Source organism: Alternaria rosae (assembly GCF_020736505.1).
Source record: "Alternaria rosae strain MPI-PUGE-AT-0040 chromosome Unknown BKA58scaffold_2, whole genome shotgun sequence".
Taxonomy (NCBI): domain Eukaryota; kingdom Fungi; phylum Ascomycota; class Dothideomycetes; order Pleosporales; family Pleosporaceae; genus Alternaria; species Alternaria rosae.
The window spans coordinates 1,032,795-1,046,443 of NW_025763571.1; the positions used below are offsets into that span (position 1 = coordinate 1,032,795).

General features: G+C 52.4%; 6 protein-coding genes and 1 non-coding gene across 7 annotated transcripts; 4 read left to right on the top strand and 3 right to left on the bottom strand.

The window, feature by feature from the left end:
• The first annotated feature begins 891 nt into the window (after positions 1 to 891).
• Positions 892 to 984, top strand: BKA58DRAFT_t17. The gene has a single exon. It is a non-coding gene; the product is annotated as a tRNA-Val (tRNA).
• Positions 985 to 2,642: 1,658 nt separating this feature from the next.
• On the top strand, positions 2,643 to 3,498 carry BKA58DRAFT_376095 (uncharacterized protein). The gene has a single exon (XM_046169482.1). The coding sequence runs from the start codon at positions 2,667 to 2,669 to the stop codon at positions 3,378 to 3,380; it is 714 nt and encodes a 237-aa protein (XP_046028697.1). The 5' UTR covers positions 2,643 to 2,666; the 3' UTR covers positions 3,381 to 3,498.
• On the bottom strand, positions 3,490 to 5,323 carry BKA58DRAFT_84477 (ATP-dependent Zn protease). The gene has a single exon (XM_046176021.1). It carries the CDS (start codon positions 5,240 to 5,242, stop codon positions 3,599 to 3,601), a length of 1,644 nt encoding a protein of 547 aa, XP_046028698.1. The 5' UTR covers positions 5,243 to 5,323; the 3' UTR covers positions 3,490 to 3,598.
• On the bottom strand, positions 5,324 to 6,075 carry BKA58DRAFT_84476 (uncharacterized protein). Its single transcript, XM_046176020.1, has one exon. It carries the CDS (start codon positions 5,882 to 5,884, stop codon positions 5,405 to 5,407), a length of 480 nt encoding a protein of 159 aa, XP_046028699.1. The 5' UTR covers positions 5,885 to 6,075; the 3' UTR covers positions 5,324 to 5,404.
• Positions 6,076 to 8,322: 2,247 nt separating this feature from the next.
• On the top strand, positions 8,323 to 9,622 carry BKA58DRAFT_84500 (GPR1/FUN34/yaaH family-domain-containing protein). Its single transcript, XM_046176022.1, has 4 exons — positions 8,323 to 8,484; positions 8,538 to 8,902; positions 8,951 to 9,346; positions 9,399 to 9,622. Exons 1-4 carry the CDS (start codon positions 8,452 to 8,454, stop codon positions 9,505 to 9,507), a joined length of 903 nt encoding a protein of 300 aa, XP_046028700.1. The 5' UTR covers positions 8,323 to 8,451; the 3' UTR covers positions 9,508 to 9,622.
• A 754-nt stretch (positions 9,623 to 10,376) lies between these two features.
• On the bottom strand, positions 10,377 to 12,626 carry BKA58DRAFT_376100 (uncharacterized protein). Its single transcript, XM_046169483.1, has one exon. It carries the CDS (start codon positions 12,367 to 12,369, stop codon positions 10,441 to 10,443), a length of 1,929 nt encoding a protein of 642 aa, XP_046028701.1. The 5' UTR covers positions 12,370 to 12,626; the 3' UTR covers positions 10,377 to 10,440.
• Positions 12,627 to 12,646: 20 nt separating this feature from the next.
• BKA58DRAFT_376104 (bola protein) lies at positions 12,647 to 13,572 on the top strand. Its single transcript, XM_046169484.1, has 3 exons — positions 12,647 to 12,879; positions 12,946 to 13,052; positions 13,110 to 13,572. The coding sequence occupies exons 1-3, from the start codon at positions 12,787 to 12,789 to the stop codon at positions 13,285 to 13,287; spliced, it is 378 nt and encodes a 125-aa protein (XP_046028702.1). The 5' UTR covers positions 12,647 to 12,786; the 3' UTR covers positions 13,288 to 13,572.
• Positions 13,573 to 13,649: the final 77 nt, after the last annotated feature.

The following is a 13,649-nucleotide window of genomic DNA, read 5'->3' on the forward strand; positions in this document are numbered from 1 at the left end:
GCGGTATTGGTGGTGAGAACAACAAGTGCTAGCTCTGGAGTGCTATCGTGAAAGCTAAAGTTAGCTATGGATAGTATACGACTCAAGTTCCACAACATGGAGAACAAATTCGAAGTCTGCATACCAGGCAAGGTGTTATGTAATAGAAGAGAAAGTATCAAATTCGGTATGCACTAGCCAGGTAACATAGTTCTTGCGACAATACGGGAGGCACACAGAGTACAGTCTGGGAAGGGGCATGCTAAGATTGGAAATTTCGCTGCGGAACCCAGATTGGAACTGGGACCAAAAAGGCTTTCACTTCCATGCTCTCAATTTATGCCCTCGCATCCCGAGGTCTCTTCAATCGCGTGTCAATTTGGGACAGGCATGTTTGTCGCCCGCCATCTGGGCACTGTCTAGTTGAAACGCTCCGGGGATTCGAGGATTGTCAAAGAAAAACGGCCAACTCACCAAAACCCGAGAATGAGGAGTGGCGTGAGTAATACATGTTCACAAAGTGAGTGTCTTGTATCGTGTACTTGGACACACCTCACAAGGAAAAAACCGAACGGGTGCTCTGCCGTCTACATTACCTTAGGTAATATGTAAACTTCAACTTTTACACTAATGTAGACGGCAGAGCACCTGTTTAGTTTTTTCCTTGTATAAGGCGGACAGTACGATGGAATGCAAAGAAGCGACTTTGGCACCGGCCCCACCAACCCCGCTGTCGCCGCTCTTCAATCCCGCGCATAACCTGCGTTCGCCAGATGACCCACACGATCAGCAGCGTAAGGAGGTCGATTTCACGAATATATTTTAAATTGATGCAATTTTATCCATCAATCAGTTCTCAAGCGAGCGTAGTCTAGGTTCGTTACATCGCCTTCCCATATTCCACCAACATCTCCTAACATTCCACCAGTGGTTATGATGTCTGCTTTACATTCTCCAAATGTAAAGTCACGCAGAAGGTCGGGAGTTCGATCCTCCCCGCTCGTATGAGCTATTGCATCATTCTTTTTGCCCTTCTCAAGTGCTTTCACAGCTGCCTTAGACGTGTGGTTGTGGGCTCTGCTTTTTGAAAGTTTGCCACCACTAGTATGTCGAACAATCTTTCTTGCCCTGGGTCAATTTTGCCCTCGCTTAGTTTCAGTTGTTATACGCATGTATTGCATATTTTGTACATTTAGGACATCCTGTACGTCGTCCCTGGCGTCCTGGTTAGTCGTGAGAAGTTCGCCGAAATCGGTAACTTGGACCCCTCTTTTTTGACTTTTGCGAACATGATGCCCCACCACTTTGTGGGCTTGTTCAAGTCTAGGCGTCATGCTTCTTGACGAGGCAGCTGCTTGTCTAAAAATGATACAGATGACAATGTCGAACAATTCGGGAGCGGTATGAGTAGTACGTTGGGTGCTTTATGAGTAGTGTATCGCAGTCATTTGACATATTGCACCATTTGAAGCATCCACAGGTTGTGTAGTGTACGTTGATCCACCATCGTAACATCATAGAGCATGCGCTCATTCGATTCTAGGTAGTGGTTATCACTTCAGATTTTGACTTCACCAATATTCTGATAACCCCGGTTCGGTAAGATATCTCATATAATGTGACCTTAAGACATGTTTCTAACGTTGAGAAGAACCCGGGCACGACCTTCAAGACATATTTTTTTTAGTGATATCTTCTTCCTTTTGTTTTTGTATACCCGGGCACAGAGGATATCATGATTGGTAGACTGTGTTCCAAATTCTGGAGATGCCAACTGTATTAGATCTTGTGCTCGTTAAAGCAGAATGCAGTATGTGTAGCTCCAGGGTGCGGTACACCTGCGTACTTGGGATGCATCCTACCTAAGTGGGTAACCACAAGCTCCCTCGTGATATCATCCTGTGTTTGCTCGTAAATCAGTGCCATGTGCGGTCCGGGAAACTCGTCTCTCGGGGGTATACATCGTGTCGTGGGAGTGAGAGCAATTTCCATGCACGTGGACTTCAGCTCCGGATTGATTGCATGATATCCCATATACGGCGATTATGGCCGCTTAAGTGCTCATCGAGTGAAGGTGTCGGCAAACAGGATGAGGGACAGACTCGGGAGCACTCCCTAGTTTTTGGGCAGAAAGAGGAACTTGCGCGCGAATTGCACGCATGCTTCGCGGTGCGGTTCGCGATGACCCTTGCTATAGAGGAAGCGACCACACCTGCTATATCTTCTACGTGATGGGAGAACCTTTTTCCTCCACCCACTCCAATATTTCTGGTCTTCACGCGCAGATACTACCTACGTATATCTGTAGTCGTATAGCACATCTTAGCCGTGTAGCATCTCCCCGCTTTATAAGGTGTTATTTGAATGTGCAGTCGACGACCGCATCAAATGGAACACTGATAAAATCTGCTGGTAATGTAAACGTCGGGTTTCAACATACTGTCAGGAAACCCAAGGTATCCGTGGGTGGCAAGTAGAACAATGTTGCGTAGAGCAACCGGCGGTGAAGGCCGATCCATCATCGTTTCAAATATTCTCATTCTTCTGTATTGTACCTAACATAATCGTGTTGGGTGGTACGGTAAAGAAGGCTCACATCACCGTCATGTCCGCATGACAGGCTTAACTCCGGTGAACCTAAGGCTCACCACAGCCCCATCTCACCAACCCACCACCCACCACCCACAATGTCGCACACCCTCTTCACCAAAGCGCCTTCGCTGCGCAATGTAGCCCAACGCTCCATCCCGCGCCAATTTCGCGCCTCATACCACAGACAGTCATCCCCGAAGATGGCATCCGGCGCAGCGCCCATCCGCACTCTCCTCCGCCAGACGACCCTCCGTGCAAGCGCAATAGCAGCGCAGCGGGCGTCTTACCCAGTCACCCAACAGTTCTCCTACCAAACCTATACACAGCAGCGCTCACGGTCGCCTTCCCCACCTCCACCATACCAAGCACGCAACACATCCATCCTAGCAGCGCCAAACCAATGGACGCGCTTCACCACACCCTACAACACCCTCTCCGCCGTCCGCACATTCACTTCAACACCACGCGCTAAATTCGCATCTGCCACATCGTCAGCCCCATCCTCGCTATCTCCAGAAGCACAACAAGCGGTTGAGGAAGCGATCGAGGAGATACAAGAACTCTACGGCACGGCCAAAGACGAGTTTGAAATTGCGTCGGAAGAGAGCGAGAAGAACACGACGTATGCGCCTGACGATCGGGCTGCAGCGAGGGAAGAGTTGGACAGATTGCTCGAGTACTACAAAGGGGTTGTAGAAGGTGAAGATAGGCCGGTCGCAGATGAAGTGAAGAGGAGGGTGGGGCAGAGGATTAGGGAGCTGGAGAACGCCGTGCTGGCTATGGAGGAGGCTGCTACCCATGGCGATTAGATTTTCGTTGCACCATTACCAACCAGAGAGGCAATTCTACATCACGGTAGAGAACATGGAAGCACACCAAAGGGGATTGCTCAAGGTTGTTGTACCATATAGTCCAAGTCAACTCCATGAATCGTTAATTCTTTGTGAGCATTTCATGATAGACTAAAGGCTAGCTACTGTCACGCCAAAACGCCATACTGTCTTGTGTAATATCGACTAAGCGGTCGCTACTCAAACCTGGTCTGACTGGCTAGGTACTCAAATTCTGGGTGCGGATGTTTGGGGCGCCTCTCTTGACCTCCGTGCAGAATGGCGTCCAGCTCATCTCTAAACTGAGTCGGGTTTGGTCGAGGATCCGCTGCCTTTGACCGACTGGGGAGTTCCCAATCACCCTTGCGGTTCTTCTCTTCCATCTCCTCGCGCAGGATCTTGACCTGCTTCTTCATCTCTTTCCACAGCTCTAGCTTGTCAAGATCGGAGTCTGACTCCAAAGCAGGGTCGTATATGTCGCCAAAGGGCAATCTCCGTGCGAAGTTGGTATGCAGAGTGCCGGTGGTCGATTTCATCGGATCCTGGGGGCCTGCCCACCTCTCTGCATCGCGGTCGGTCTCCTCGACGCTCTTACCACCCCGAGCGGCAATAGCAAGGAGCGACGCAACGAAAGCCTCCTGCATGTAGGCAAAAGAAAACTTGGGCGTAATCTCGGCAATCTTTGCACAGAGCTCGTCGGGGAAGTCGAGATCCTCGTTGTCTTTGAGCTTTCCCTGCCAGAACTTTGCGTATTGCATGCGCTGATCATAGTCAGGGTTTGGGAAGTAGTATTTGCGATCGAAGCGGCTAGGCCTCTTTGCAATTCCTGGGTCCAACCTGTCTAGGTGGTTTGTGGAACCGACCATCAAGATGCCGTCATTAGACTTGAGACCATCTACCTCATTGAGGAAGTAGGATCGTACATGGTCGCTGACGATTGAATCCAAATCCTCAAAGACAAGGTAGCAGGGCGCTTGCTCGCGAGCTTTGCCGAAGATCTGCGCTAACGAGTATTCAGGTCCCCCGAAAGAGGTCAGGGTGCGGACGTAGAGGGTGGGGACGGCGAGTCTGGAGTCACCTTCCTTGCCGCGCTGGTAAAGGCTGTGCATCATGGCCTTGATGCTGATGGTCTTGCCGTTTCCTGGGGGTCCGTAGTAGATGACGCCGCGCTTCCATGGCACCTTTAGGTCTTCGTACGTCTGTCTGCCATCGAAGAAGTTCTCCACGTCTGCGATGAGCGCCTTCTTCATGTCCTCGTCGAGGATGACGGAGTCCCATGTACTCTTCTGCACGGAGCGGTACAACTCTGCGCTCTTCTGCCAGTAGCCACCGTCAAAGACCCAGACTTCGTTGTGCAATTCGCTACCCCACTTTGTCGCGTCCTTGATCAACTCATCCACCTTGTGCGATGCGTTGGAGAGGACATAATGTAGAGTCGGGCTTGGGTAATACGACCCCCCGTCGCGACCTTCGGCTATGTATAGAATAGCCTCCTGGTCTTTCCACTTGTACATGTACTTGCCAAAGATGACACGTTCGACCATATAGCCAGGACTGGGGTCCAGCCTGTGACTTGGGGGAGCATAGGAGCGCCACTTGACCCCAGGCCCGTAGACGGGATCCGTGACGACGTCTTCGAGGGGCGTGACTTTTGCGAAGCCAGCAGATGCGTATGCGAGGAGGTTCAGCCGTCCCTGAGGCGCGACGGTGAGGTCGAGGTTGGGGTACTGCGATCGGATAGCCTCGATAAGGACGACATCGGTGTTGATGCGCTTGCCCGACGAGTGGTCGAAGTAAGAGAGGGCGGCCATGTCCTCCTGGGACATCGTGTTGTCGGACATGACGAGCAGGATAGACTGGGTGTGATGTGAATGAGTTGGCGTGTTCGAAGCAGTCGCTGCCAGGATGCGGTTATGACTTCCTCACGCGTCGAGCGTGTCTGCCTAAACCCCGAGTACAGGCAAGCTCCACACTCCAAGCTCCAAGCTCCAAGCTTCCCCGCGCTACCTCTCGATCGCCAGCCCATTACGTAGCCAGCTGTCCGCCCGAGACGCCTCAACACCAAACCAAACATCGCGCACCAGCTTCAAGGCGCGACTTGATGTTCCCGATAACGCGCTCGGTGACTTTGACACCGTATTCGGCCCTCCTTTGCCTGCCGGTGTCTGTGTTGGTAGCGAGATGCGCCAAGCAGGTGACAAGCCGGCAGAGAGGGACAAGAAACGCCACCTCTCTGCCCATGTCCTCTTTGTTGCAACGTCCGCTCGTCTTCTCGACCTCAGAAGCCATGCTTCGAGGCGCAATATTTGTCTCGCAACCACAAAGACGTTATAGGTGAGTTGGCATCGGCCAGACAGCTGAAGTGTATGACCATGGTCAGCCTTGGGGCCTCCGAGGCTCGCTGCTGCTTTAGCCAAATCTGAACAACAGGTTGAGACAACGACAAATAGCATGGGACTCATTACCTCTCCACACACACACATTCATGACAAGTCATCTGATGGCTACTGGGAATCGATACTGAGACTCGTCACTTATCGGCGAAAAGACACCAGCGACTCCCGGCCGTTGTATGGATAGCAGCGTGCCGGAGGACCGCGGAAACCACTTGGCTCCTCGGTAACTGGCGGGTAACCAGACTGTCTTTCCGCTTTCCCAGACTCCTGACTCCTGGCACGCTCTTACGCAGGGTCGAAGTGGAGTCCCCAGATCTTGTCTCTCCACAATCTGGGTGGACCCTTCTTCCTCGTCTCCGAAACCTTCTGGCAGTGCGGCGGAGCCGTAGCCGATCACCTCAGGCAAACAAAGATGTGACATATCAACACTCATTGACTGTCTGTCGCGTGAATGCGGCTCTATGGAAAGCCCGGCCTCTCTCTTGTCTATCGTGCAATACATAGGGAGCTTGCTTGTTTCATGCAGGTACCACAACGCGCCTCAACGGCGGTATATCCTAGTTCAATGTTGTCGCGAAGCCTGCAACGCCCAACATGAATTACAGGCAATAGAAAGCACTCTGTATATTAGGCAGAATGGTCGATATTCTAGAGAGCTGTACAACATGCATGTCTGTAGTATATGCGGCTTTCGCAACTACAGCAGAGCCTGATCATTGCTGGGGCAATTTGTTCACAAAAGCATCCTGAACGATAGGCAATTTCGGACATCAGTTCCTGCCCACAGCCTCCTGCGCAGTCCGCAGGACTTGCCTTATCTTTGAGATTGTAGTCAAGCGCGGTGGCAGGCACGAAGCACTCCAAGCAATGCCACCACAAACATTACAGATGCACCTTTACAGTGCTTTATTAGCCTAAAGTGCCACGCAATTGCGCCATCTCACTGTCTCACGCAACTGACATGGATGCCTGGAGTGACCCGTTGTCGTGGAAGCCCTTAGATATCGGTGTTGGTTGGACCTTGGTTTTCGTCCTCTCGCTCTACCTCAGCTATCTTTGGCAATAGAGGCACTGCGGGACAATCCATGTGTGCCTGCCTAGGATATTACAAGGCTCTGAGACGGCATCAACCGCCATGCCTGGCATACACACCACTCCTGTCGCGGACACAGCAGACACGGAACGGCAGGGTGCAGGTGGAAATGACTTGACATCTGTTCCCGCTGGACCGAGGACGTGCAACAGCCAACCTGCGTCTCAACCGCGCCTCTAGGATGGGTGGTGAGCTGCTGCTCCACTAGGGGGCCCCACGCAGCCCCGGACGGCCAGGACATGGCGGCTTCACGCTACGCTAGGACTATTGATCCCACAATTGATGGACAGACTTTTTCTGTTCGTCGTTTCTCCAGAACGCAATTCCAATTTCAGGCATTCGGCGATTGCACGAACCGTTGCGACGGCGCATTTTCGCAGCCTTTGCTAGAGTTTCGTTATGTCATGATATTGGAAGATGCCGGTGGCTTATGCCGAGGCTCTTGGACAAAGCTTAGCCGCCTTACCTCATGCACAAGGCCATCATCCCGTTTCCTCCGCGGCCTTTGACGATCTTGAATTTCAAAGCACGCCCAGTAAATTGCTTCTACACCAAGAGGACGCTTTGTGCCTGTTTGCAGTGCAATGGCATCAGAGGCATAGACCAACAACCGCGCAAAGGCCAAGAGAAGAGCTGCGTTTATATCGTGTTACCATATCGCACCCGCGATATCCGGCATCCCAGTTCAACGGGCAGAGAACGCATCTGGGAGGCTCGCGTACATGTCAGAACGCCCGATTTCGCGTTTATCTACTCCGAGCAAATTGAGCGTTGGCGCACTGACTGGGGCTCCACTACCACACACGTTTCTCGCAAGGGGCCCTCCTCAAGGGTAGACATGCAGTCAGACCGCTAACATGCAGAGATCAATAGCGGTCTGTGTGTTATACGAAGTTTCGAAAACCCAGGCTCGTTCTGCCGTTTTCGCGATCGAAACACTCGAAGGAAGCTGATGTGTCATGGTCACAAGTGACGATGATGTAATGCTTGGGACTTGGTCGGCGATCCGCACTTGGGACTTCGAGCAGCGCATCTTATTTCTCCGCGTCATCGCGGCAGCTGAGCCCGCCTGAGCAAGACAGAATACTGCTGGATCGGTTGGCGCACCACCTGCCATCCTCATTGTCGGTGTCCATCCGGCCTCGCTAAGGCAGCTTTGGCGCCGATCACACGGCGCATGGTGGCTTGGGGTCGACTGATTGTCGTTCGTCCGTCCACCGTGCCCTCAGTTGATTGATTCGCAGTGGAGACGCATGCTGTCCTTTTACCCGGCATGGAGAGGCGTCTATGGGGAACTGCCATGAGTGGTCCGCTTTAGCACCTGTTTGGAAATCTAATTACCTAGCCTTAGTCGCGGGACTAGCACCAGTATGGGACGACGGCTCATGGCACACGTAGATGGACCATGCTTCCCCTGCGAGGTCTGATCTGTTCTGGACATATATCAGTCTCTCCGCTCCCCCAGACTCGGCTTGATTTCTCCTTCCCCAGACTCTCCCCCCGTCGATTGAGTTAGTCCGGACCAGAACACGTCAAGCACCTGTCATTCATCGTAGACATCATGGCGACCGCTCGTGAGCACAACGACACCATGGTATGTCTCTCGAACATGCCAAATACATGTACCAAACCTAACCGTCTTCATAGCGTGGCCCAAGTTTCGAGAAGAACACCAACGGCACCAGCGCGACCGATCACGCGGCAGTCAACGGCGCAGGAATGACCAAGCAAAGGGTGCCATACGACTATGGCGGTAACCCTCTCGCCCACGTTGCTACCAACGACCCAGATCTTCGTCTTGCAGCTTTTGGTGGTGAATTCCAGCCTGGTCTATACAGGCCGCCGAACCGCAAGTTCGCCAACCCAGCTCCTCTGGGTCTGTCGGCTTTCGCCCTCACCACCTTTGTCCTGTCTTTGATCAACGTCAAGACTCGAGGCATTGGCCACCCAAACATTGTCGTGGCTGCTGCGTACGGTTACGGAGGTCTTGTGCAGCTGTTGGCTGGCATGTGGTACGTAGTATTAGTCCAATTTCCATGCTCGTCCTAACAGAAGACTAGGGAAATGGCTGTCGGAAACACATTTGGTGCGACCGCTCTTTCATCCTACGGAGGTTTCTGGATCTCCTTCGCCATCATCCTTACCCCAGGTGGATTTGCGATTGAGGAGACTCTCCTGGATTCGGGCGACTTCTACAACTCTTTCGGTCTCTTCCTCATGGGCTGGTTTATCTTTACCTTCCTCTTGTTGATCTGCACCCTCCGATCCACCGTAGCCTTCTTCATGCTCTTCTTCACTCTCGATATGGCGTTCCTCCTCCTTGGAATTGGCTACCTCAACGCTGATGCCGCGGGCCCACAAAGCAGCTGCATCGTCGCTGGTGGTGCTTTTGGTCTTATGGCTGCTTTCATTGCCTGGTACAACGCCCTGGCTGGTATCGCGGACAGCTCAAACAGGTTAGTTGTCTATGCCATTACTATCGTCGCAATCCGTACTAATATTCTACAGCTTCTTCGTGATTCCCGTCGCTCACTTCCCCTGGTCTGAGAAGGGCCGCGAGCGTCGCAACAAGGTCGACAACTCGGCTGCCCGTGCCGATGCTGGCCACACCGCGTAAGGTAGTGTGTGGAATGCATTATTACAACCACGAATCGACTCTTGATGCATGGAGATGATAACACGGGAATATGTTATCGAGGATCAGCATTGAATGTCCCGAAGTTGATGACCACCGCATGGGATCAGTTACGCGTAAACCACGTGTATTGCCCGTGACGAGCATGTATTCTTTTTAATATCATTTCGAATACCCATTATTGAATAGCTCGAACACAATGTCGCGATGCGATGCATTACCGTCTAATCCATACTCGCGTGTCCCCTTTCCAAATCATTCTTCGCCGTACCCAATCCTTCCTACATTACGACCTGCACTTTTCGCACAGCCGGAGTCTACATCACAATCATCGCCCGCATTGCAGATCTTCCAATATACTTACTTCCCTTGAGCCATCGGTCGATTCCTCCGCTGCAGGCGCCAACGGCTTGCTACTAGGAGGCATGGCACACGTCACAGCATGGCAGTTGTGGCTTGCCTTGGCGTGGCGTGAGGCCACGATGTACAAGCATTTCCACCCCAAGCCTCCTTTTCTGGGCTGAGGTCAGAGGCGTTATGGGGTTTCTCTAAGGCCGCGCTCATGCAAGCTACGATGATTATATCCGGGTGGGTGGGGAAAGGGGGAGTGCATACCCGGCAAATGGAGAGTTTACAGTATGACGGGTGTGGCTTTGCAATCTTGGCGTTGTCATGCTCACCTTGCAAAGTATGGCGACCAAGGTGAGGGGTTTCTACTGCTGTTACAGTCGTCTAACGTATGCATTATGGTTGTAGTAAGAGGTACGGCACATTCAGGCAGTTTGATCGAGTTCGAAGCCGTAGTGGCAGCTAATCCCACAATACTAGCACGACGGGGCAGAACATTGTCCTTTTCTTATCAAAACAATATTTGCTGGTGATTGGAGATGTTACACTATTACTATCTACACATTACTAGACACTTCCATTGGGTACCTGTATGGCACCATTCTCCTTCGTCCCCTCCAATGCTTCACCCCAGATTTGCTTAACAAGCTGCTTCTTGTTGATCTTGCCCATTGCATTCCTTGGAATAGTATCCACGACCTTCATCTCTTGAGGGATCTTGTAGTTTGCGAGCATCTCCTTGAGCGCCCTCCTCATGTCCAACGCAGACCATGCTTTACCTCCCCTGCCTGCTGTCTTACCCTGTTCGGAGAGTACCACTACGGCAGCGACTTTTTGACCCCAGGCTTCTGATGGTAGACCGACCACGGCAACCTCGTCGACTTGAGGGAGGGAAAGCATCTCGCGTTCAATCTCGAGCGCAGAAACCTTCTCGCCACCAGTCTTTATGATATCGGCTGATTTGCGCCCGTGGATAAAGTAGAGAGGTCCCTTGGCCCATGCTTGGTCGCTCTCACCCGCTCCCTTGACATTCCTTCGAACAGCGACATCGCCTGTCTTGAACCATTTCCCTTGTCCATCCGCGTCTTCTGTAAACTCTTTGGAAGTGGCTTCGGGGTTCTTCCAGTATTCTCTAAAGATTGTGGGACCGCGCAGTTGGATCTCGCCCTGGCGTTCGCGTTGTGTCTCGGAATCGATTTCTTTGCCCTCTTCTATGATTTCCCCGGTCTCGATGTCTGCCAACCGCGCTTGTACCGATGGAAGCGGCCAGCCTACCGAGCCATCTACGCGATCTGCGAAATCTAGTCCGCAGGAAAGCGCCATACCCACCTCAGTCATGCCATATCGCTCTAGCAGCACGTTGCCCCCGCTGAGCTGCGTCCACGCTGACTTCACCGGTGTAGGAAGGGCAGCGGACCCTGAGATGTTGAGGCGCATATTCGATGGGTGAAGCGCAGTCTTGGTCGCGGCTTGAAGTTCGGACGAGAGGGTAGGATGCGATGCGAGCAGGCGCGTGTATATGGTTGGGACGACGGTAAGGAAGGTAATGGGCTTCTTGACTGGATCGGGGCTCGGTAGGAAGGGAGCTGCCAGGCGATCCCATACAGCGGCAGCATTGAAGGGGAACTGGAACTCGATGGTGCTGCCGGCGAAGAGAGGCGTAAGCAATGCGTTGACGGTGCCGTGAATGTGGTGTAAAGGAAGAACATGTAATAGCACATCGTCTTTACTGTAGTTCCACGCCTCCAGCAGCGATCGCGACTGTGCCGTTAACACGTCTTGAGGCAACAAAACGCCCTTGGGTCGGTTTGTGGTGCCCGATGTATACAGCATCATGCCTCCCTTGTCGCTTGTGGGCTCCTCCAGCGTGACGTAGTCGTCCGTCTTGCCCATCATAATCTTGTCCTGTTTGTAGTTGATGGGCTGCGTCTCCATTCCCTCCTTCAGCACATCGTCGGCTTGACTCTGGAACTTCTCCGACGAGAGAAGCATCAGAGACTCGCTCTGGTCGATGATGTATCGCAGCTCGTGTGCCGGGAAGGTCGGCGATAGCGGTACGGCGATTGCATGTGCGGCGAGGATGGACAAGAGGGTTACTGTGCATGCGTCAGATTCTGCTGTTCTTGGCTGTTGTACACGAGGCGTAGAGGAACGCGCACCTACATAGTCGTATCCATTTTCTACCAAAAAGGATATCCGTTGGCCCTCTGCGCTCTGCGCGCCGCAGTTCCGTTGCAGCTTGTCCTTTGCAGCAGCGACATCGTTTACAAGCTCGCCGTATGTGAAGGACCGCCCGGAAAGAGAGTGGACAACGGCCGTGCTTTGCGCATCATGCTGTTTGATGGCTTCGAAGACGGGGAGGCGGGGCAGCGTGGAGGCCATTCTCACGGTATAGAAGGGCGCGTGTGCGACAGGTGGGCAGCAATGGCTGTTGTATGCCGACAGAGATATTTTGTGTCGTGTCAGGGTGCGAGCGAAAAGATTACGCGCCCACATAGCGGCAGGGAGATGTCCCGGATCAGCGCAATTGATGCAGGTTTCGAGGCTTCGGAGTACGGCAGATCGGTGGGAGAAACGCTGTGTTTAGAGCCGCGTCGTAGCGATCCTGTCACTGCAGTCTCCAGACAGGAGCGCAAAGGTTGCCATCTAGACTATCGTGCAGGGTAATCAAGACGCTATTCTACATGTCACAATCATCTTTCAATGGGTGCTCTGGCAGTTCCATGGCCTCAATGCCTTGTCTGACTGCGCTTCAAACTTTCGGAACCATGACGCGACGCCTTCCGATTTCGTCTTGGCGCTTGCCTCGGCACGAATTCTAGGGCCGACGCAATCCAATACTTCCACCACTGCGGTCCAGTATTCTCATTGGTCCTACTTGACAACCTACCCGACTAGGAGACACTGTTGTGAATGTTCTTTCCAACTACCGCGCTCGCTGGAAAGCGTTTCATGTCAGCCATGGTTCACTCCATGACACCAATGGAAGATGCTCTGAGAACGAAGGTAGTTATACACTTTAGTTGACGTACCTCAATTGTGTGCCCAGAATCGCATCTAAAGTTTACGTAGATCACTGAAGCCCTGAAGCCGACTTCACTCGAGATCTTTAACGATTCGAATAAGCATGCCCACCACAAAGCTATGCAAGGAGTCACCAGCAGAGAGACACACTTCCGGTATACGTCGACCTGCAATCTTCTGAACTACGTGACTTATGTTCCTAACACTCACAGTGTTTTCATCACATCGCCAGTCTTTCAAGGCAAGATGCAGCTCGCACGGCATCGCATGATCAACTCCCTGATGAAGGACGAGTTAGCACAAGAAGGCGGTATACACGCGCTGCAGCTCATCACTCGAACGCCTGAAGAGGACCAAGCCCGGAAAGAGAAGGAAGCCACCCAGGGATAGGTGCGGATGGTTACCGACACCCACAGAGAACGACCATGGAACTATTTGGCGAGAAGCGGCCGGTAAAGCCCTGCTGGTGGATGGTATGCATATGGGGCTGTGTGCCCGGTAGCCATCGCACATTGAAGCAAGGATAGATTCAGAACAGTTGTGTAGTCTAATTTAACACCCGCAACGCTTTGAAAGCCTCTAGTATAGAGTCACTTCCCTCCGATAGGCGCTTCATAAAGTGATCATAACGTAAAGCTTAGCAATCCAACGCCATGTCTTAGCGTCTTGCAGAAACAGGAACACAGATACGAGATCTCCGACGTGATAGAGTTGTAACCCCCGCTCTGACCCCCGTCTTTCCACATTACAGT